Source organism: Emydura macquarii, unplaced genomic scaffold (genome assembly GCF_026122565.2).
Source record: "Emydura macquarii macquarii isolate MOO-44397 ecotype Brisbane River unplaced genomic scaffold, CSIRO-AGI_Emac_v2 contig_3044, whole genome shotgun sequence".
Taxonomy (NCBI): Eukaryota; Metazoa; Chordata; order Testudines; family Chelidae; genus Emydura; species Emydura macquarii.
In genome coordinates this window covers 3,361,353-3,382,790 of record NW_027133181.1, presented here as the reverse complement: position 1 = coordinate 3,382,790, position 21,438 = coordinate 3,361,353, and the positions used below count along the sequence as shown (strand labels likewise).

General features: G+C 37.8%; 1 protein-coding gene across 1 annotated transcript in view; it reads right to left on the bottom strand.

Annotated features, from left to right (window-relative positions):
- The window catches only part of INTU (inturned planar cell polarity protein), a 91,739-nt gene that overhangs the window by 66,176 nt on the left and 4,125 nt on the right, over positions 1 to 21,438 (bottom strand). Inside the window, exons 2-3 of the mRNA XM_067530172.1 lie at positions 16,490 to 17,082; positions 2,146 to 2,231 (exon numbers count right to left, since the gene is read on the bottom strand). Of these exons, the coding sequence (XP_067386273.1) occupies positions 2,146 to 2,231; positions 16,490 to 17,082 (679 nt within the window). The remainder of the gene's footprint in view (positions 1 to 2,145; positions 2,232 to 16,489; positions 17,083 to 21,438) is intronic.

Below are 21,438 nucleotides of genomic sequence, written 5' to 3'. Positions count from 1 at the left end.
TACCACAATTCTGTAAACTGTTTCTCTTTAAAAGTTGCTCAGTGTACAATAACCCAATTCTATCTCTTCTTGTTTTAAAAATGAGTGCCTACTCTGAAAGCCGTGAGAAATTTTGTTAGCTGTGGATGAAAGTCTCTGAGGGGATGTCTATCTTGCAAAAAAATAAAAATAAAAAACAAACAATCCATAACAGTGAGTGTCAGAGCCTGGGTCTACAGATTTGGGCTATGGCTGGTGCTCGGGCTCTGATGCCTGGGGAAGCGATGTAGTGTGAGCCCAAGTCTGTAGACTCAGGCTCTGAGACTCAGTGCCACAGAGTTTTGGTTTTGTTTCTTTCCAATGTAGACATATCCTTAGCTTCAAATTTAAGGCCAGATTCTCTGGTTGTAGGGCATCTACTTTATACCACACCACCAGCACAATCAGGCCTAAAACTGGCCTAACCAGCCCAAGAAAGATTACCTAGAACAAAGGTGATCCCTCATAACACAGAGCTGATGTATGGGCTCTTATGCCATTTTCTCTCCGTTGCTGGTATAGCATGGGAAAGGGGGCATGGCTGGGGTGCCCGTAAGTCATGCTGATCCTTAGTTGTAGTTTCAGCCCCTTAAGGGGCATCTGCAGAGAACATAAATTAAAGTAGTCCTTGGAATGCTCTAATTAAGTACAAAGGGGATGGCACTGGGATCATGGAAATGCATATGTGAGCTTTAAGCCAACTTTTTACCCTTCTTGACTGTGCTGGTCAGTCACACCCCAGAAACTGGCCCCAAGTCTGTACGAGACCACTCACTAAACCACTGATTTAAAAATAGAGATACTGAGCACATGGAATCAAATGTTAGTATAGAGATTTTCCAGCAGCAAAACAGAGCATTATTCCCCATAAGGGAATAAAAATAAACCATAATAGACCACATATGTAACATTACAGCATGTAAGCAAACTACAGAAATTTAACAGCTATATAATAGATGACACTGGTACAGAAAAGGAATATCAGCAAAGTCTGAGAGGTTTTCTGGAGCTCTCACTGCCTCAATCTTGTCTAACTATTTACAGATACACTAATTTTTATTTTACTCAAACCTTAACTTCACGGAGTAAAGGAAGATGCTTTCAGATCCTTAGTTACATTCTGCTTCCAATGAAAAAAGTGTTTATATCTGCTTAGTGGAGAAAAACATACCCAGATTGGGAAAGATATAATTGAATTGTCATGCCCATATATCTACATTGCAGGCAGCATAGAGGCTGTGTGTCAGAGGTCAAAAAGTCTACTTGCTGTTTTCCCAGCACCAGAATCTATAAACTTGGTATCTTGACTCCAGGATGCTTATTCAGCTAGAAGAGCAGGTATGGGGGGAAAGAATGTCATCCTCCATCTCAATCAGGGGCAATATCTTTAATATATTTTTTTAAAACAAAAAGTTGTTGGATTTCTGCCTTCTAGGAGTCCAAGATCTCAATTTGATTTGTCAGAGATCTCAACTGTATTCCATCAAAAAGCTCTTTTTGGCTTTAATAGTACTATTTGTAAGCTCAGGCAAGTTGTGACTTTGTAGCCATCATTTATATTGACAAAAATTATTTTAAATTATCTATCTTGATACTTACATGGCTCCCATCACCACAATAAAGAGCACCTTGCCAAGACACAGCCTATAATTAAAAAGTTCTCTTACATTCACTCTTCATCATATATATGCCCAATGCAGATTACAAACTAACAAATTCCCCACTATTCACCCATCATTTCTGACCAACAGACTATTCTCCAGTTTATTCATCCATTATTATTAGCAAGAGACAGAGATATCTTACCTCATACCTACCATCTATGGACCAGACATTCAATCTTCCCCATCTCAACTATCCAGTATGATCAAGACACCACAACATTTCATATCTTATCCTCTGTTTACACAGATCATAGTGTTCAAAGTAGCAATTTTCACAGCAACCATAACGTGGTTCTTTGCTTACAGGTAATATTTATTACTTTATATGATATTAATGGTTAAAATTAATGTGTTCCAAAGATGATTTATGGCCCTGCCACCAGCAGGGAGAATAAAACTAATATTGGTGGGCAGTGGTAAATATATCAAAACACAGTATATATTTTTAGCAAAAGTACTATACCTGCATAGGGCCTGGAATGCAAGACAAAACCCTTTCTATATTCTCAGTGTTCACATCAACATCATTTACAGCAACCAGGGCATCTCCTAGAGACAAAAACAAACGAAGAAGGAACAAATTTATAAAGAGTGTATGCAAACACCATACAAAACTCAATTATATGTTTTCTTCAAATTTAAAATGGCCTCCAGTACTCTCAGATGATTTTCCTTAAATATAAATAGGCTCCTCTTAAATACATTATTTACACTAGCCTAAAAAATGCCAAAGATTAATAGCCGGATCCTCGGAGCTTTTACTACTAAGCTAGGGCTTACTACTGCATACTGATGTCACTTTTCAAAGACAATTCTCAAAGCGCTTCCTCTTGATACCGGCTTACATCACTGCATGTCTCTTGATGCCTCATCATGAATGTTCCACAATTTCCTCAAGTCAAATGTGTCCAAAACTGAACTGTTTATGTTTCTTCCTAAACCATCTCTGCTCATCTTCTTCTCCCTCTCCACTGACAAATGCACACCACTCCTCTCTGCTATCCTCTTAGTCATGCAAACCTGCAACCCCAGAATCATCTTTGACTCCTCTCTCTTCTTATATCCAGGCTCTTGCCAAACTATGCGGCTGCTTCTACAAGATCTCCAAAATTCACTTCTGTATTCCTACTGCCAAAACTGTAGCCAATCTGCAATCTCCTCCTGTCCAGCTTGCTGCCTCTCCACTCTCCAATCTATTCAATACGTTGCAACTAAAGGTATCTTTCTTGCTGCTGCTTCAGTCATATTATGCCCACCTCATTTTCAGTCTCCACACTTGCTTTTTGTCTCATTCTGCCTCAAGGTTTAACTCATCTTTCTTTTCAAGGCCCTGTATAATGCTGTGCTACCTACCTCACTTATTTCTTACTACACTCCTCATCATGTCTACTAGTCTACTAACTCCTCCTGACTAATCACATCCTTTGTTTCTTCCCACTTGGACTTGCTTATTCCCACTCCACTCCTCACTCATGGAACAGCACAATAAGTTCCTACTAATGACTTTTTCTTTATCCTTTAGTCTATATGCCACATCTTTTCACTCTCTCCCCACATCTTCTTTTCAGAGCTTTATATTCTTTCTGTTAATGGGAAATAAATTAGAACTACAAGTTCAGCTCCTAAAAAGGTTTTTGTTTTTTTAAAAGGAAGAAGTTGGAAAGAACAAAAAACCCCTCATGAGACAACTTTTCTAAATTAGATGTATCAGTGTGTGCTGCCTGCTTGGAGCTAAGACATTACGAAAAAGCTGCAGAGGCTCATTTGTCCCTCTGACCACTACCCCATGCTTCTCATCCATATGGACACTAATGATACTGCCAGGTATGACCCTGAGCAGATCAGCAGTGACTACAGGACTCTGGGAGCAAAGATGAAGGAGTCGGGGGCACAAATAGTGTTCTTGTCCACCTCCCCTTGCAGATAAAGACCCAGTGAGGGACAACCGCTTTCTAGAGATGAATTCCTGGCTTCGCTGATAGTGTCAACAGGATAATTTTGGCTTCCTCAATCATGGTATGTTGTTCAAGGAAGGAGGACTGCTGGGAAAAGATGGGATCCACTTGACCAAGAAGGGGAAAAGCATCTTTAGGTACCAACTTGCCAACCTAGTGAGGAAGGCTTTAGCCTAGGTTCAAAGGGAGCAGGTGACAAAAGTCCACAGTTAAGCATAAAATGAGGAGACCTTAAATTAGACTAGATGGAGGAGCAGGGTAAAACATGAACAATTACAACAGGGTCATAAGAGCAACAAGAAGAAAATCTGTGGGGTAATCTGCTCAGTAACTAAAAGCAAATGTAAGCAGTATGGGGAAAAAACAGAAAGAACTGGGAGTATTAGTACATAAGTTAAATTATGTCTTGATGAGATAAGAGGTGTGACTGGAATATTGGTAGAGAGAGCATAGATTGTTCAGGAAGGATAGACAGGGTAAAAGGGAAGGAGAAGATGCATTTTACATGAAGAATATATACACTTGTTTTGACATCCAGAAGAAGATGGGAGGCAGACCAGATGAAAGTCTTTGGATAAAAGATAAAAGGGGTAAAAAATAGGGTTAATGTCATGGTAGGAGTCTACTACAGACCACCAAATCAGGAAGGTGGATGAGGCATTTCTAGAACAAAAACCAGAAATATCCAAAACACAAGACTTGGTAGTAATGGGGGTCTTTAACTACCCAGACACATGCTGGAAAAGTAATACATCAAAACACAATTTCCAGAAAGTTCTTGGACTGTATTGGGAACAACTATTTGTTTCAGAAAGTGGAGGAAGTAACAACGGAGACAGTCATTTTAGCCTTGATTGTGACTAACAGGGAGGAACTGGTACGAAATCTGAAGGTGGAAGGCAATTTGGATGAAAGTGATCGTGAAATTATAGATTTTGTGATTCTAAGGAAAGGATGGAGAGAGCAGCAAAATAAGGATAATGGACTTCAAAAAAGCAGACTTTAACAAACTCAGAGAACTGGTAGATAAGGTCCATGGGAAGAAAATCTAAGGAAAAAAGGTTCAGGAGAGCTGGCAATTTCTCAAGGAGACAATATTAAAAGCACAACTGCAAACTATCCCAAAGTGAAGGAAAGATTGGAAGATTAGTAGGAAGCCAATATGGCTCCATCAGGAGCTCTTTAATGACCTGAAAATAAAAAAATCAAAAAGGAATCCTACAAATAGACTATTTGCTATGAAGGACTACAAAAGACTAACACAAGCATGTAGGGACAAAATCAGAAAGGCTAAGGCATAAAATAAGTTACACTTAGCAAGGGACATAAAAGGCAATAAGAAGAGGTTCTTTAAATAAATTAGGAGCAAGAGAAAGACGAAGGAAAGCGTAGGTCCTTTACTAAGCAGGAAATGAGAACTAATAACTAATGATATCACACAGGCTAAGATGTTTAATGCCTGTTTTGCTTCAATCTTCTCTAAAATGATTAATGGTGACCAAATACTCAACACAGTTATTATTAACAACAAGCGGAAAGGAGTACAAGCCAAAACAGAGAAAGAACTGGTTAAAGGATATTTTGATAAGTTAGATATGTTCAAGTCAGCAGGGTCTGATTCAATTCATCCTAGAATACTTAAGTAACTAGCTGAAGCAATCTCGGAATTATTAACATGAGTTCTTGAAGATAATTGGAGGATGGGTGAGATCTCAGAGGACTGGAGAAGGGCAAACATAGCACCTATCTTCAAAAAAAGGGGAACAAAGAGGATGCAGGGAATTATAGACCAGTCAGCCAAACTTGGATACCTGGAAAAATACTGGAACAAATTATTAACCAATTTGTGAGCACCTAGAACAGTGGTTCACAAATTGTGGGTCACAATCCCAAGTGCGGTTTCTCCATCAGCAGATAGGGTTGCAGCAATCCCGACTGTAATCCCCATTTTGTAAAGCATGCAGTGCGACCTTGCACGTATAGTGTGTATGAGATCACGCTGCATGGAGGATGCCATTTTAAAATGGCGTCCTCCATGCTGTCTGGGGTCGCAGGAAGCAATATATCTAAAACTGGGGTCATGCATGCACACTAAAAGTTCGGTAGTGTGCTTTAATCTACTCCTATTTCAGAATGGGCTAGATCAAAGTGCACTAGGGAACTTTTAGCTCACAACAGCAGTGTTCATATGTACACACAGTGTTGGGCAGGCTAGCATGGAGTAGATTTACACCCTGGCTTGCCACAAGCCAAGTGTTTATATAGATAAGCCCTTAGGCAGCTCCCCACTCAGCTTGCTGGCTTTTGTGGCTCATCCATAGATGCCCATCTCACCATATATATTGTACAGGCAGTGTAAGCATGTAACTCAGGGCTCTGGATTCCACTGGGCAGGATGACCTCTAAAAGTTAGGCATTGCAACGCCCAAGTTTCTTTGCAGTTTAATCCCTAGTCTGACCACTTCTATAAAATAGGCTACTGAACTGCATCAAGTAATTCCAGCAATGGACCCTATAACATGTGGCTGAACTAGTTCTCTTTGGGGAACATAGGCTTGTTTTAAAATCATCTTCTCTAATTAAGGCCTTCAAGAGATGGGGAATCTTGTATAAGCTATTCCAGTGACTAATTATCCTGCCTTAAAAACCTGTGCTTCATTTCCAGTTTAATTTTTCAAGCTACAGCTTTGATAATTCTTTCCTTCTACAAAAAAATAGCTCAATTAGTTGAGCATTTGCATGGTTGTCTATGCTTTCTGTCTGTAAAAAGTGACAAGCTAAGGTGAAAAAATGAGTTTCTCATTCAGTTTTCAAAGTGGTTTGTTTCAGTGCATCGTTATTCTTATTTCTTGTGGGAGTGAGTTGAAAATCCTAAATTCTGCACTTCAAAAGCAAGAGAAATTTCCTTGTGCCTCATACAGCACTGTTCTGATGTACAAAGACTATCTCAAAAAAGTTCACATAAATCACCTGCAAAAACGAACTGCTGCCCAGGCAAAGTCAGTGGAGAGTGCATGTCTATTATTGATCAGAATTGTTAATATCTTCCTTTGAAAGAGTAAGTTGCTTAGCAAGAGGAAATTGGATCTTCTTCACAGAGATGAAGAACTGGTTTACAAAGCTGACAGTTTTAAGCCTAGCGTTTTCTCCTGAGCACAGTTGAGGTAGATAAACTCATGCTTAACAGGTCAAATCCTCTCATTAGCATTCTCAGTTTTTGCTCTGTCTTTAACCTTCCCTTTTATTTATTTTATTGAGAAGAACAGAATAAATTAATGTCAATGACACTGACTTCTTCTACTTTATACATAAACTAAACTCTGATTCTCTAGAGTAGCTGCATTCTTTACTTTTTGGGAGGACCTGGACAAATTTTCATCTCAAGAGATCCCTCTGTTTTTAATAGGGTTCAATCTTCACAACCCCTCCTATGAAGTGCATGTGTAAACTGTCTAGTCTAGAGAGACTGTGAGATGTTTTGAGCTAGACAAGCCTTTAAGATACTAATGATATTCAGCTTTACTTCTCCTTTCCACATAACCCAGATTCTGCAGTAGCTAGTGGAGATAGCAGTTCTACCAAGATGCAGGTTTGATATCTGTGCAAAGAAGGCTGAAGCAACCTTGGTATGAAGGGGAATAAATTTGGAGAAGACTGTGAGTGTTCCCTCTGTGATGGGGATATTTCTACCCTTCAGTTCAATGGTTTAAAGATCTTGGAATCTAATTGAACCCCTTCCCCTCTGACTGTGGCAGCTTTAAATATATCTTTTTACCATTTTTAGATAGATGTTTATTTAAAGTAATTGAAAAGGAAACAGAAAGGAACTGAAAGGAGGTTATAAAAGATTGCCTTTATTCACTAGAACAGGGACCTGAAATTTTCTCACTAACACTTGACATTAGATTTTGAAGCACAATCCCCTCTAATTATCAACAACTAAAATAAAGGAAGTGTATTACAAACAATATTGATAAAAAAAACTTTTTATTATAACAATAAAATGCAATGGGTTTCCTTAAGATAAAATCCTGTAGAATATCTTCCCTTTCAAATAATGGCAGATCTCTCTACCCAGTCTGTATTTCTTCTTATTTACACCACAGGTAAGTCTTTGGCCTGTTCAGTTCTTGTCATAAGAATCACTTCTTCCCCATGAACAAAAAATCTGTCACAGATTCAGGCTGTGGCATATGGTGCCTTATTTTTGTCCCCTTCTAACTCCATAGTTTCATCTCATCTATCCTTTTGATGCAGTGCACATATGGACTTCTCTTTTATGGTCTTTAGTGATTATACCAGCTGTGCACTATTGGGTTCTGGTATGCAAAATTGGGCTTTAGCCAATCACAGATTAATTTTCCAGAGGTGTTGAGCACTTGCAGCTGCCCCTGAAGTCAATGGAACCAGTGGGTAATCAGCTGCTCCCTAAAACTCACCCAACAGTTTTTAGGAGCAGAAGTAATTACATTTATTTTATTTCACATTTTGAATTATTTGAAAATATGTAAGTTGTCCTCATCAGCTCAACAGCTACTGTAAATATTACTCCTTTTTTAAAGATGGGGGAATTTGAAGCAGAGTTAAATGGCTTGCCCAAAGTGAGTTCATAACAGAGTCATAGGAATCAGGTGTTCAAACTATAATAGTAGAGACAGAGATCACAAACATTGTAAGTTATATATAGTCAAAAAAAATTTTGTATGAACATAGATCGCATAATAGAATTAGTGAAGTGCCATACTATACAATAGTTTTAAGCATCCAGTACTAAAATATCGTTTACAGGCACTAGAGGAAATATAAAAATTGTTGCAGATTACTATCATTGCTTAATAAAACAGGTCTGTTTACTAGAGATCAAAATTTTTAGATCATTGTCTGCACAACAATAATTTAATCCTCTGCCAAAAGAGAAAGTTCAAACCAGCTTCACACATTTTAGTGGGAACATAGTAAACACCTTAGTATTTTTAAGTGAAAGGAAGACTTTCATAATTCCTATGAGATGTTTAAATTTCCTCAAGCGGACAATTTTCAACCGCCTTTTAAAAGCAGTATTTACACTTTATGTACTCAAAGTGTTTTATCATTTGATTCCTAACAGCTCATGTATTTAAAAACTTCCATTCTTGCAGTAAATATTTATTCCATTCAATTTGTAAAAATGTAAGCATACACTATAAATAGATCAGCTTTTCAGAGACTCCAAGTAGTCCCACAGGTGGTTCTCATTTTGCAAAAATGCCTTATTGTCTTTATAGATCACCCATGACATAGTTCTGAGAAAGGCTACATTTATCAGAGTGCTCCTCCAAGCGTGTATGGAAAGCATAGGAGCAACCAAATGTGTAGAGAAGCTTATTATTTTTATTTTCTGGATTAATCATTGGGGGAGAAAATGTGGTTACAAATTCTGGTATGAACATGGACTTATTTAGTAAATATGGCTACCATTTCTTAAAGAGAGGACACCTTGAAATCTAGCCAATTTAAAAAAAATAAACAAAGTAGTAGACCAAATGTGATACCTGCAACAGTTTCCCTGCCAATTTTTTTGTGGTTTTACTATCACATCTCCCCCAGCCTTTGCTGCATATGAAACACTCAAAAATCAACAGCAGAAACTGACTAACTAGCATAGGATCTGAAAAACAAGATGGCCTCTTTTTGGTTTGTGCATTACATACTCTAATAGAGGCCTTGTCTATATATAAACTTGTACTGATTCAACTCCTTTGTAGACACTTATTTCAAAGTAAGAGTAGCTTATTGTAGCTCAGCTAATACATTCACCTAACCAAATTAAGATAAAATCAAAATAAACATGGTTATATAGTCTTTTTGCAACTTAAAAATTTTTTTTTTTTTAAATCCCTTACATTAAATGGATACAGTTCTGTATGTCATAGATTCTACATGCCAAATGCTGCCCTCATTGTTCCCAAATTGTACACTTATTGCCTCCAGTCGGTTATACAGTAAATGAGTGCGTCCTTTGAAAACAATGCATTTGCACAGATAATGCTGCAAATGGATCTTTAACAATTCTGATTATACATAAACCAGAAAAAATCCAGTTTACCTTTCCAGGGTTGTTTAGGTTCTATAGGTTCTTTTATACCAATCCAGACATAGGGCTATACAAAGAACCCAGAAATTGTTTTAATTGTAGAAATTTGTTTAGATTAATATTTTTACAATGTTTTAGTATTTGATCTGCCTTTATATTTTTTGTTTGTATTTCTGCAAGCAAATGCAGTGTTATGTACTGTATATTAAGCAAGTACTGTACATCAATAGAAGCTCCAAGAGGTAGAGGAACACTATAAGGAAATCAAGATAATCTGTTTTTAGAAGTACTTGTGAAGCAGCAATAAAGCAAAGAAAGCTTTTTGCAGAGCAGATCTAATAATAAGTCAGATCCTGGATCAATAAGCACAACTTAAGAAAATAAAAATCATCATAATGAAGATGTAACAGATGGAACTTCCCTTCCAGCACATGGAGAAAGTATAATTGAGCTTTTGTATAAAAAATATTTGCTGATTCTCAGTCCTCAAAGAGTTCCAAAGTAGTAATAAAAAACAAAAGAAAGCCTACTACTGATAATGTAGGAACTAAAAAGAAAAAGGAAAAAAAACCCCAGGTAAATTAATTTACTTAGCCTGCTTTAGTCTATTTCACTAATTCAGATGCATGACATTTTGAAAGGCAGTAGTACATAAATCCCTAGGGTTTGTTTAAGGTCCACTTGGCATACCTTCTCCACAACCCACTTTTCAGACAAGGCATTCATGTCATCCTGTATTAGTAGTACTATATATAGAACTAAGATGGCTTCTTTGCAAATCTCTAATAAAGTTATCCCTGATCTCTTAATTGAAGATGAAAACTATTAATCAGACAGTTTTTTTTTTAAACTCTTGGGACTTTTGACACTGGGATACATTACTCTCATATCTTCCTTCATCCATGTATAAACAGGGCCACCTTCTTACGTCTCAAGGCACAAGTCAGTCTAACATTCAGAAAATGTCTGTGGTCTTAAAGATAAGCCTTTATGCCCAGTTCCTCAAAAGGTATTTAACTTCCATTGAAAAATTAGTGGAAGTTAGGAGAGCCTAAATACTTTTGAGGACCTTATTACCCTTTTCCTTACATGTAAAATATGTATTTACTAACCTAGGGTTCAGGCCAGAGATAAGAGGATATCTAGTTGAGATGGAAAGCAGATGTTATCTTAGACATGGAGAGTGATCTACTTCAGCAATGTTGTCCTGCTGGGAGAGGACACAGAGAACCTTTGCATGAAATATTGACATTCACCAGCTTCTCTAATTCCACTAAGTCATTATGAAAATTACTTTTAAGGTTTAATATTCCCATACTCCTTTCTAAAACACACATGTTCCACTGACAACAGATCAACTAATTACTGCATAAGTTAGAAGGCACTTTTATCCCAAACTAATGCTGTTATGTTTCAAGAGGAGGCTCAAACAACATAAGCTGCATTTCAAACTCTATAATAAAAATTGAGACATAGCAATATTTATGCAAATTTCATATTGCTAGCTCTGGCTTCCAATTTTTTTCTAGTTTACATAACCCTTTCACAGATTATAATTTCTCTCTCAGGAAAGAAAAATCAGATATCTCTTGAAGTACTTTGGATGTCTCAAAGAAACTCTAACTCTTTCTTTGATGGAAACCTAGCAGTGTGTTAATTCCATGAATGACAGACACAGGTATCTGCCTTGCAGGTATATGCCTCTGACTCACCTGTCATTATACAATGGTTTGAGAACTAGTGAAAGTTACACAGATTCCATGTCTGGTATTACCCTCTGGTATTGCCCTCTCTCTTTCAATAATTGTCTATGATTACCACAGAGTGGTAAAGTTTTAGGATTGTATATTTATTTTAAAAACATTACATATAAAACCTGGCATGAGGGTCTTCACAATGAGGTTTGATGTTTATATTGTTCAAATGCAGGGGGAAAAGATTTGTTTCATAAGCAAAATGGACCATATTCTCTCTACAATAGAAATCCTCTCTGCAAGAAAATCATCACCACCCTTTGTCAATTCTTGGGAGCGAAAAGTGGAAATAAGATGAAGTTTCCATTCCTTAGAGAATAAAACCTTAAGGATCAATTTGCTATTGAGGCAAGGGACTGTCTTCCAGCTGTAGCGTCTAGTGTTCATTCAGGCATGGACAGGGACTGAGCATCTGTAATGTTACATGGAAGAGATAGTTCTGACCCAGCTTTGCTCTCTTTAGAATTAATTCTGACTGTACTTAGCGTCTCTCTAGAGTTCTTACAGCATGTTAGGAGACAAATGTACCTTTGTATTCTCTGAGGGAGTGAACGAAGCCATGAATGGCAATCAGATACTATGGTGATGAGTACAGGAACAGAACGAAACAAATGAAAGTCAACAGGTGGGTCAATATGGGAATGATTGTGTAGCTATAGCACAGAAGGCACTCTGAAGCAGATGCTACAATGTTAACTTTTCAGTCTCTTCAACGATTTCCTTCCACGTGCATGCTTCTTCTAAAATTTGGGCCATTGTTAAATTTCCAGTGGCATCACTTAAGTAACACTCTTTCCATGAGATAGTTCTCCAATCTCTCTATCTCCCTAACTCAATTTGAAGAGAAGTAACCAACCATATTGATTTCTCTAATCACAAGCCTCTTCTGTCTTTAGAATCCACTTTTTTCTTGGACTTGTTTTGGTAGACCATTCTATCTTTATTAGATGTTTCACCAGAACAGATAAACACTAGAAAGAGAAAAATACAGCACTTGAGAAAAGAAGAGGCTGTACAGCTTTATAAGATTAAATGAGTAATTAAGACCACTTATCAGAAGATTTTATAAAATACAGAACATGTTCAAAGTTCCAAGTTTTGATAATCTTTACTAGATTTTTTGTATCACCTCAATGTACAAAGAAGTCTACTTTAAAATAAGCTTTGCTTTGAAAGTTCAGATTTGTATCTTTGCACCTCGCTGACCTCGTACACTCAGCTTTTTGTTTTGATCAAATTCCCTTTCACATCTTGAGAAAAGTGAAAGATTGAGACTCAGTAAACTGAGGAGCTTCACTCAACATCTCCAGTAGAAAAGGAGACTCTTTCCCTTATATCTCTATGCATACAGCCAACAGGCATGCTTAGATGCAGAAATTAAGGAATTATGAGTCAGTCAGCAATTAGTGAGAGTGATACCTTTCCATATACAAACTCACTTATTCCATTACCCCCATCTAAGATCTTTATTCACAAGTCTCAACTGGTATAGCAAAGAACAGGGAAATGTTAGACAATATTAACTATTATGATTAATAGTTTCCTGGAATGACTGCTAAAGAAGCAAAAGTAAAGCAAGATTATATATGATCCTTAAGAATTAAATTTGGTAAGCAAAAGTTGTTCTGCAAAAATATGAAAGGACTTACATTTGCAAAAGAGGTTTCCACTAAAGATATTAAGAAAGTAACTGCCGTATCAATATTGTTGCTAGCCAATTTGGTTGTGAAAGAAAGAGCTTAATCTGCAATATAATTAAACTTTGATAGCCATTGAAATAGCTATCATATTTATCATTGAGAATATAATCTCAGAGCTGTATGAGATTATTTAAGGAGTCAAGTATTCTATCTAGCAGGGATAAAAAACTAAAATCTCCAGAGTTCTGATTTAGAAATAAAATTAGAAAATTAAGTTTATGTGCCAAGTGTCCCAAGACTGTTACTAATAAAACCAAAGAACAGCACTTCAAAATGTTTATATTCAGAAGGAAAAGTTGTTTAATTCCCGGTTCTCAAGGTTAAGACAACCAGCAAGATCACATGAAGTTATACAGTTTAACAAATGCATATAGGCATAGTAGTGTATTGTTCTGCAGGCCCCTATAGGGAAGAGATGAAAGAAGTAGAGTTCTGGCAACATTGGTCATCCTGTACCATACCATTTTGATTAGTTTAACAACTGATAAACTAGTAACACTTGTGAGAGTATTTACATCAATTTAAACTTGTTGTTAAACTTGAAGTACATCTTAATAAAGAACTGCTCAATTCAGGGCAGGATTCTTGAATCTCATTTTAAGACTTTTCTTTTAAGTGACATTTTAGACCATAATAAACTTGTATTTTTTCTGTTCTCTTCATGTTTTTACCATGGGTGTATCTAAAATTAAATAGATGGTCAGCCCGCAGAACTGCATTTTTGTTTTAACCAGAGTTAGGGTATGCACTCATAAGGCTTGGCTATCTTGTCTTCTGAGATCCCAAACAGCAATGCTAAACCAGAAGGCTTTTTAACTGGAACAAACTAAAATATTTTTCTGTAAATCACTTAATTAAGTGTTTGGGTTTTTAATTGTATGTCCCTTATGCCAACTGCAATAAAATCCAAGCATTTAATTTATGCAAAATATCCCTGGTGCTAGATACCACATTTAGATTTCAGAGTACCCGATGTTCATTGCACATGTATAATTTAAAGTATTTTTATATGGAAATTATACTTTTTATGCCAGTTGGCACAGGATGTAGCACATTTTCCCTGTTCAAAGCTGAATGATGGCAGTATGCTTTAAAGTATTTTGCTTCCAACATGTAAAAATAAGATTATATTGGTTGATGGTAGCTCAAGACATATAATAAACTACAAACCTCTGAATTTTAAATTAACTGTCTCCATTTTAAAAAACCAACAAAAAACAAACAAACAAAAAAGATTTCATTTCTCCACACCCTCCCTTCATGCTCTCTTAATATGCTACTGCCTCCTTAGCTTTCTTAAGAATAAATGCAGTATTGCCATACCAGGTATGAGAACAAACAGTTGAAGAGTTAATCTCATCTCCTAGGCGTGGTACTTGTCTGTAGTGGTCTGCCTGTATGCCCATTCTTACTGACTGTCAAAATCAGGCGAGAAGAGAATCCTAATTTAACTCAGGACTAGTGTGACCCAAGCAAAGGAATTACATAGTTAGTGTAGTGGTTAAACTGTTGGTTAATGGAATTTATGCATATAAACCAGGGCCTATCAAGCTGAAGATACAGCCAGAGTCTACCACCATATATGTTAGTCTTTTCCCCTTTCATGGCACAACTTGAGGGTCATTCATTTTTACAAGGAAATATTCTTTAATATTCTTACTCAAAACATGCACCAGTGAGTCTGTGTGTGGTTGGTCTTTATGTATATAAGGTGGAATTTTCAAGAGTTTAAGTTATTTGACTTTCAGATGGGACATTTACTCCTAAATTGCTCAGAAGTTTTTGAAAATCCCTTCTGGCATATACATCTTCCCTCTCTTCTCTCCAGAGAACAATTTGAAGGCTAATATCAGCAGCCTCCCAGGAGCTATGACAGATCTACCAGTGACCAATCAATTTTCACAAACCACATTACATTTAATTAGGACAAAAACATTACAGAGAAAAACATATCACAAAACCAATAGCAGGTTGATTTCACCAGGCACTACTTATCATCTGGATGGAACTCTCATAAACTCAGACACCAATTTGCCAGTTCTTTGTTCCATAGTGCCTCACACTAATCTGTTCAGGCTGACCCTTTACACAGTTTGCTGCTCCTCTTGAACCTAGCCAAAATCAGTATACGCAGTCCCCCTTGTCTTGCTCCCCTTCTCCTCCAAGCATGGTACCCCTACAGACTTCTTCACCTATCTAGAAATTTGCATTAATTGCCCCTCATGATCCGAGATCCAACAGAAAACACACCCAGTAAGCCAGGAGCACAAAGATACAAATAAGCAGTGAACATAATAATAGTCTGTTAATAGCTTGTGTTCATAGCTCACTGTGGATAAAAACAGATTTTTTAAAATAAAAATTGGATTTGTTTATTTAAATCCAATTTTTATTCTGTTATTTAAATTATGTTTTTCTTTTAGAAAATAAACCTGTTTAAAATAAGGTTCTTTTGTTTAATAAATATAAGCTATATACACTGTTTAATTCAATTCCCATTATCATCCTAGTGCATCTTGACACAAATCCAGCTGACACAAATTATCTAATAAATAAATATTATCACTCATCGTTTTCTAGCATATTAAAAATATACAATTAATAAGAATCTGAAAATATTAAAGCTACATAATTGCTTAAATAAATAGCTATAGTGTACCTTCCTAGATAGCAAAAAGATATACCAAATCTAGTGTAAAGGCTCTGTAGTTGAAAATCTATGTGCTTTTAATGGTTATATCACCCAATGAGAATGTACCTTTCTTTAAATAAAAACTGAAGCCCAAGTGGAAGAGTTGATTAAAATCAGTTATTTAACTTGAGGCTTTCCACTTGGTGATTTAAGACAATCCACCATGCTATAGCATCTGACAAGTCTCAATATAATAATCTGAATTTTAAATGCTTCCAAGGTTTCACAGCTGTCACATCCCATACCATCACCAATCCACCTCCAGCATATTGAGAAAGCACTCAATTGCATGCAGGTTTTGTGTTTGTTTTTTTATATTGCTTTTTAATTTTTTTTAAATGGTCACTCAAAAATCAGTTATTTGGTAAAACTGTATGGGACACATACACATCAAATACAGTGAAAACTGCATTAAGTGACCACCCTAGGAACCAACAAAATTAGTTGATTAGTCGAGGTAGATCTTCAATTAGCGGTCAAATATATTTAAAACCTCAGAAGTTCTTAAATTATCTTTTATGCCTACTGAAAATGCTTGTTAGTCTAGGTTTTGCTGTAGATTTAAGAGTAAATTAGTATCTGCATTTATTTCAATGGAAGCAAGCACATATCACTGTTCATTTGATTACTTACCAATCAAGATTTGACCAGTTTTCATGGCTGAGCTGCCTGGAACCAAGCCATGTACTACAAGCTTCTCTGCACTGATCCCTTTGTGGATTCCATCTTGTTCTCCTTGTTTTTCAGCTCTTCTACTGCTCCATGAAGACTGATGAACAATCCCTACCAATGCCTCCAGAAGCTTGAGTTGCTCCCCTATTCCATCATTGGGTAGTCTTTTTGGATTAACATAAACACACACTTCTTTGTATCGGTGTTGGACTGTGACTCCCACCTTCTGACTGGACTGGTGTTTCAATATGGAGGTTGGGCCGGAAGGATGCCCATTACCACCACCAGTTCCTTTCTTACCAGAATGCTTTGGTAAAAGGCTTTTCTTTTTTAAAATTTTGGTGATTTTTTTCAGTCTGGGTTCATACTTTCTTTCTTTTCGTGATCCCTCTTGAATAACCTCAGCTTCATTTTCACGGAACCTGACATGATTCACTGTAGGGACCTCTGAAGAGCTGTCTTGAAGAAGAGCTTCTTCTTCACCTTCACTCAGTTCTAAATAAAATAATTCCCCATTTTTCTGCACACTGTCCAACCATTCAGGCTCAAGATCACTGAGAGAGAGAGAGAGAGAGAAACACAGTTAAATGCTAATGCAGACAAGGAAGACAGCGATGCCAACCACATTTGTTTACTTCAGGGAGTGGGTGAGAAAAAGTAAGCCTCTTGAAATTCTACAGCCTTGGTGCTCTAGTTCATGGTGAATATAAAAATCCTTACAGGGAGGAGGGGGGGGAAACACAACAGCCCTTCCAGAGTCTGAAGTAGCTTTCTATAGTGTGTTACTATTCATCCATTGCAAAAGCATCATTCACAGAAGCCAATTTCATTGAACCATTCTTTTCACAGCCATGTCTGAATAAATAACCATTATCCAACAGAGTGAGATTTTCTTTTAGTCAAACAAGAATGACATCCTGTCCATTCTCTCCCATTTTTCTCCCTAAAGTCATTTGAAAGAACAGTTGTATTGATGGCATTTATGAACAGCATACAAATAAAGATTGATTTAGCCATATACATTAGCAATAAAGATAACAGACTATCAATGCTTTGTTTATGAGAAGCTTTCCACCTCCCTTCCCTATCCCAACTGGGTATATTTTAAGCTGTCCATAAAATAAGCTTCCATTTGGAACTGTTAACAGTACAGTATAGTTCCATAGTCAGACAAAATTAAGAGGACTCTTATGGTAATGCAGGTTTCCATAGGTTTAGGTGAGTAATCCACATTATACACAGTCAGCCATATAACTAAAGATCTAAGGGCACACTGAGCGGACTCTAACTGGACAGCTTTCTGATAGAATATGTGTGAAGGAACTCCATGGTACTGTTTTTCCTCCCTGGGATCCCATGAGAGCCCTTCAGAAGGAGATCCACAGTTCTGCTTACAAAGTCTTGGAAGCCGGAAATATCTTTTGTTCAGTATTTGTACAGCACCAAGCATAAGGGGGGTCCTGGCCACTCCTGGATTCCTAATTGCTAAGAGAATATTAATAATAATTTGATGGCAGAAGGAGCCAATCTGCACAGCATTCTCCATCTACAGTCAATAACATCTGCACACAAGTTCATGCTACCTGAGGGAAGAACTGAATCTCCATGTCTCTCCCACCCTCATCCCGATTATCCATTCTCCAGCTTCTGCAAGAGCACTGCAGCTGGGGAGGGAGGAGCAAGTAGAGCAGCAGCACAGAGGGATCAAATTTGTGCAGGCCTGGGAGTTTCCTTACCCATGGATCTGCAAGATGGTGAGGCCACACCACCTACACAACCTCACCCATCCCTACATCTCTTCCTTCCTGGGTAAAGATTTGAAAGAAAGGGTATAAGTTGAACACTGGAAGTTATTCTTCTTCATGAGTATTTTTATTGGAGCCTACTATATATATGGCCTCAAGACATGAAATTTCTTTGAGAGGTAAGCATGAACATTGAATGATGCTGGTTCATTAGTAGAGATTTTAGACACTGAAGCAGTTGGGACTATAGATTGATTAGAGCATGATATCAGTTTTCATAAAAATTTACTCTTTGAAATCTTATGAATTACATCCAACTAGCATTGCTGTGCTTTCAGAGTCAGCTACAAAAACATCTTTGCAGGTTTCTTGGAAAAAAGTGAATAAAGATGTAGTGGAATGGAAGGGTGTATTATCTGTGCTCTGATCTTACAGCCAAATAAAAAGCTTCAGAAGCAATAATCTATTTCTCTTTGATTCTATTTTTAAAAGCAGTCATATGTTCTTGATTTGTAATTTTATATTATAACTAAGTCATCTATGCATCACCGTGAAGTACTTCAACCTCCTGACATTCTGCAAAAACTAAGTTTATCCTCACTAGTTCTCCTCTCCTTCTGTTGAAATCCAAATCTCAAGCTATTATATTATAGAAATGTTTCCAAGAATTGTCTAAATGGGGAGAGGGAGGAAAAAAAATCCCATAGGTTTTTTGTGCATATGAACCACAACCTAAATATGGCAACTAGAGCTGGTATAAGATTTTCTGATGAAACAGGTTTTCAGCAAAAAAATGCAATTTGTTGAAATGTTTTGTGGAAATATGTAGTTTTTGACCAATTTCTGAAGACAGAACCTTGCCTGGTTTCCTGCAAGCTTCCTGGTGGGCTGCTGAGACCAGGACCCCAGGGGTCTTAGGCTCTAAAATGCAGAGCTAGGAAGCTCTGGCTCTCCAGCAGGGAGCCTGGAAGCCCCAAAAACTCCAGCTTGAAAAAGGCTCTCAGGGCTTCCAGGCTGATTGCCGCTGATCCATGAACTCTGGCTCCCAAGCTCTGAAGCCATGGTTCAAGTCATGGTTCTCAGGCCTTCTAAGCTCTCAGATCCCACGAGGAGCCAGAAGCATACAATCCCTGGGAGGCATGGCTAAGCCAGGAGCTTTAGAACTTGAGCTCCCTGGGTCAATTCTGTTTCAAAACAAAATGTCAGTTGTTTCTAAACTTTGTTTTATTTATATTTCTTCATTCCAACACAGAACAATTTTTCCCTTAGAATTTCTAACATTGGACTAGTTCTAATGGCAACGACTTGGTAACCTACTGAATGTATGATCAGAAGTGGCCAAATGAATGATGTCATTCTAGTGAGTCATGGTGGACAAAAACATAAAGACATGAAGAACCTGATTTTTTTTTTAAACTAGAAAATTATCCAATTCTGCAGACTTTATATCAGCTGTTGAGAAAGCTATTCAGTTGAGGTCATCTTCTGAAACTAAAAGCCACAATTATGAGAAATTAGATGGACTGCACCATATTTTAGATTTGCAATCAGATGTCTTAATGTTAGCATTAGTTGCTAAGCAGCTTTAAAAAAGATGTCACGGGGTTGATTTTAGCTACAAAAATGCAGCTTTGGTCAATATGAAAAGGTGAATTCAAGATCCGTATTGGGTAGATATTTCCTCTTGATAGTTAAGGCCTTGAAATTATATCATCATGCAAATAGTCAACGTTTTCCCCCCCCTCCATAGCTCACGACTCTAAGACAAATTAACAAAAACAGCTATTTTTAGCTGGTTTGGCCCTGGTCTACACTACGGAATTACTCTGGTATAACTACGTCTCTCAGGGATGTGAATAATCCACTCCCTAAGTGACAGTTATATTGACTTAAGCGCTGTGTCACTGAGAGAGCTTCTCCCGCCAACATAGCTACTGCCTCTTGTGGAGGTGGATTAACTAAACCATCATCTTACAGTATCTTCATTAAAACGCTACAGCAGCACAACTGCACTGGGGAAGCTGCACTGATGCAGTGTAGACCTGCCCTTAGTTACAAGATAGTCATCTGCAAGGAACAGGATTTGCCTACAGAAGCAGCATAAACTGCTTCCATGCATTTCAATAGAGTGTTAACTGTGAACCTTACTGATTTTTCTAGAAGAGAAGAAATCTTACTCACACCTCCAGATCATATTGTAGCAACAGAGCTGCTCTGAAGTTGCTACTTCAGCCTCATGCAAAGGCCTGGTCTACACTGAAAATGTAGGTCGACAGCATGCGGCTTATGTCGACCACATAAAGTATGCATCTCCACTGGCATATCAGTTCCGCCAACCTAAATCATGGTAAAATTCAACTTAATAAAACCATCTCCGCAAGTGAAGTAGTGCTGAAGTCGAATTGTGTGGGTCGAATGAGCGTCAGTGTAGACACAGCACAACATAAATTGACATCACTGGCCTCTGGGAGGTATCCCATAATGCTCCATCGTAACCGCTCTGGATATTCATACTCTGCTGCACCATGGCCACGTGGACAGGAAACCGCCCCTCCCCTGAAGCCCCTGGAAAGTTTGAATTCCCATTTCCCATTTGTTCAGCGTGAAGAGAGCTTTATAGCTCAATTGCTCATGGCGATTGCACGCCCCAAACACTCTCCAGCATGGAGTTGACCTGAGGTCTTGGATCTCATCAGCCTGTGGGACAAGAGTCTGTTCTGGCTCAGCTCTGAGCCAGCAAAAGAAATTTGGATATCTACGAGAAGATATCATGTAGTATGGTGGAGAAGGGTCACAATAGGGACACGTAGCAATGCCACATTAAAATCAAAGAGCTGAGGCAGGCATATCAGAAAACTAGGGAGGTGAACAGTAATTCTGGCTCGACACCAAAGACATGCCACTTTTATGAGGAGCTGCATATGATTTTGAGTGGTGACCCCACCACTGTACCACCATGCAGCATAGATACCGTCACAGAATTCCAGTACCGGATGAATGAGGAAGACTCTGTGGATGAGAACACGGGGCAGGCGAGTGGGGCATCCATTCTCCCTAAGAGCCAGGACCTGTTTGTTACCCCAGAGCAGCCCAGCCGGACACAGGACAGCATGACTGATGCTGGGGAAGGCATATCTGGTGAGTGTTTATAGCAAATCACATTTC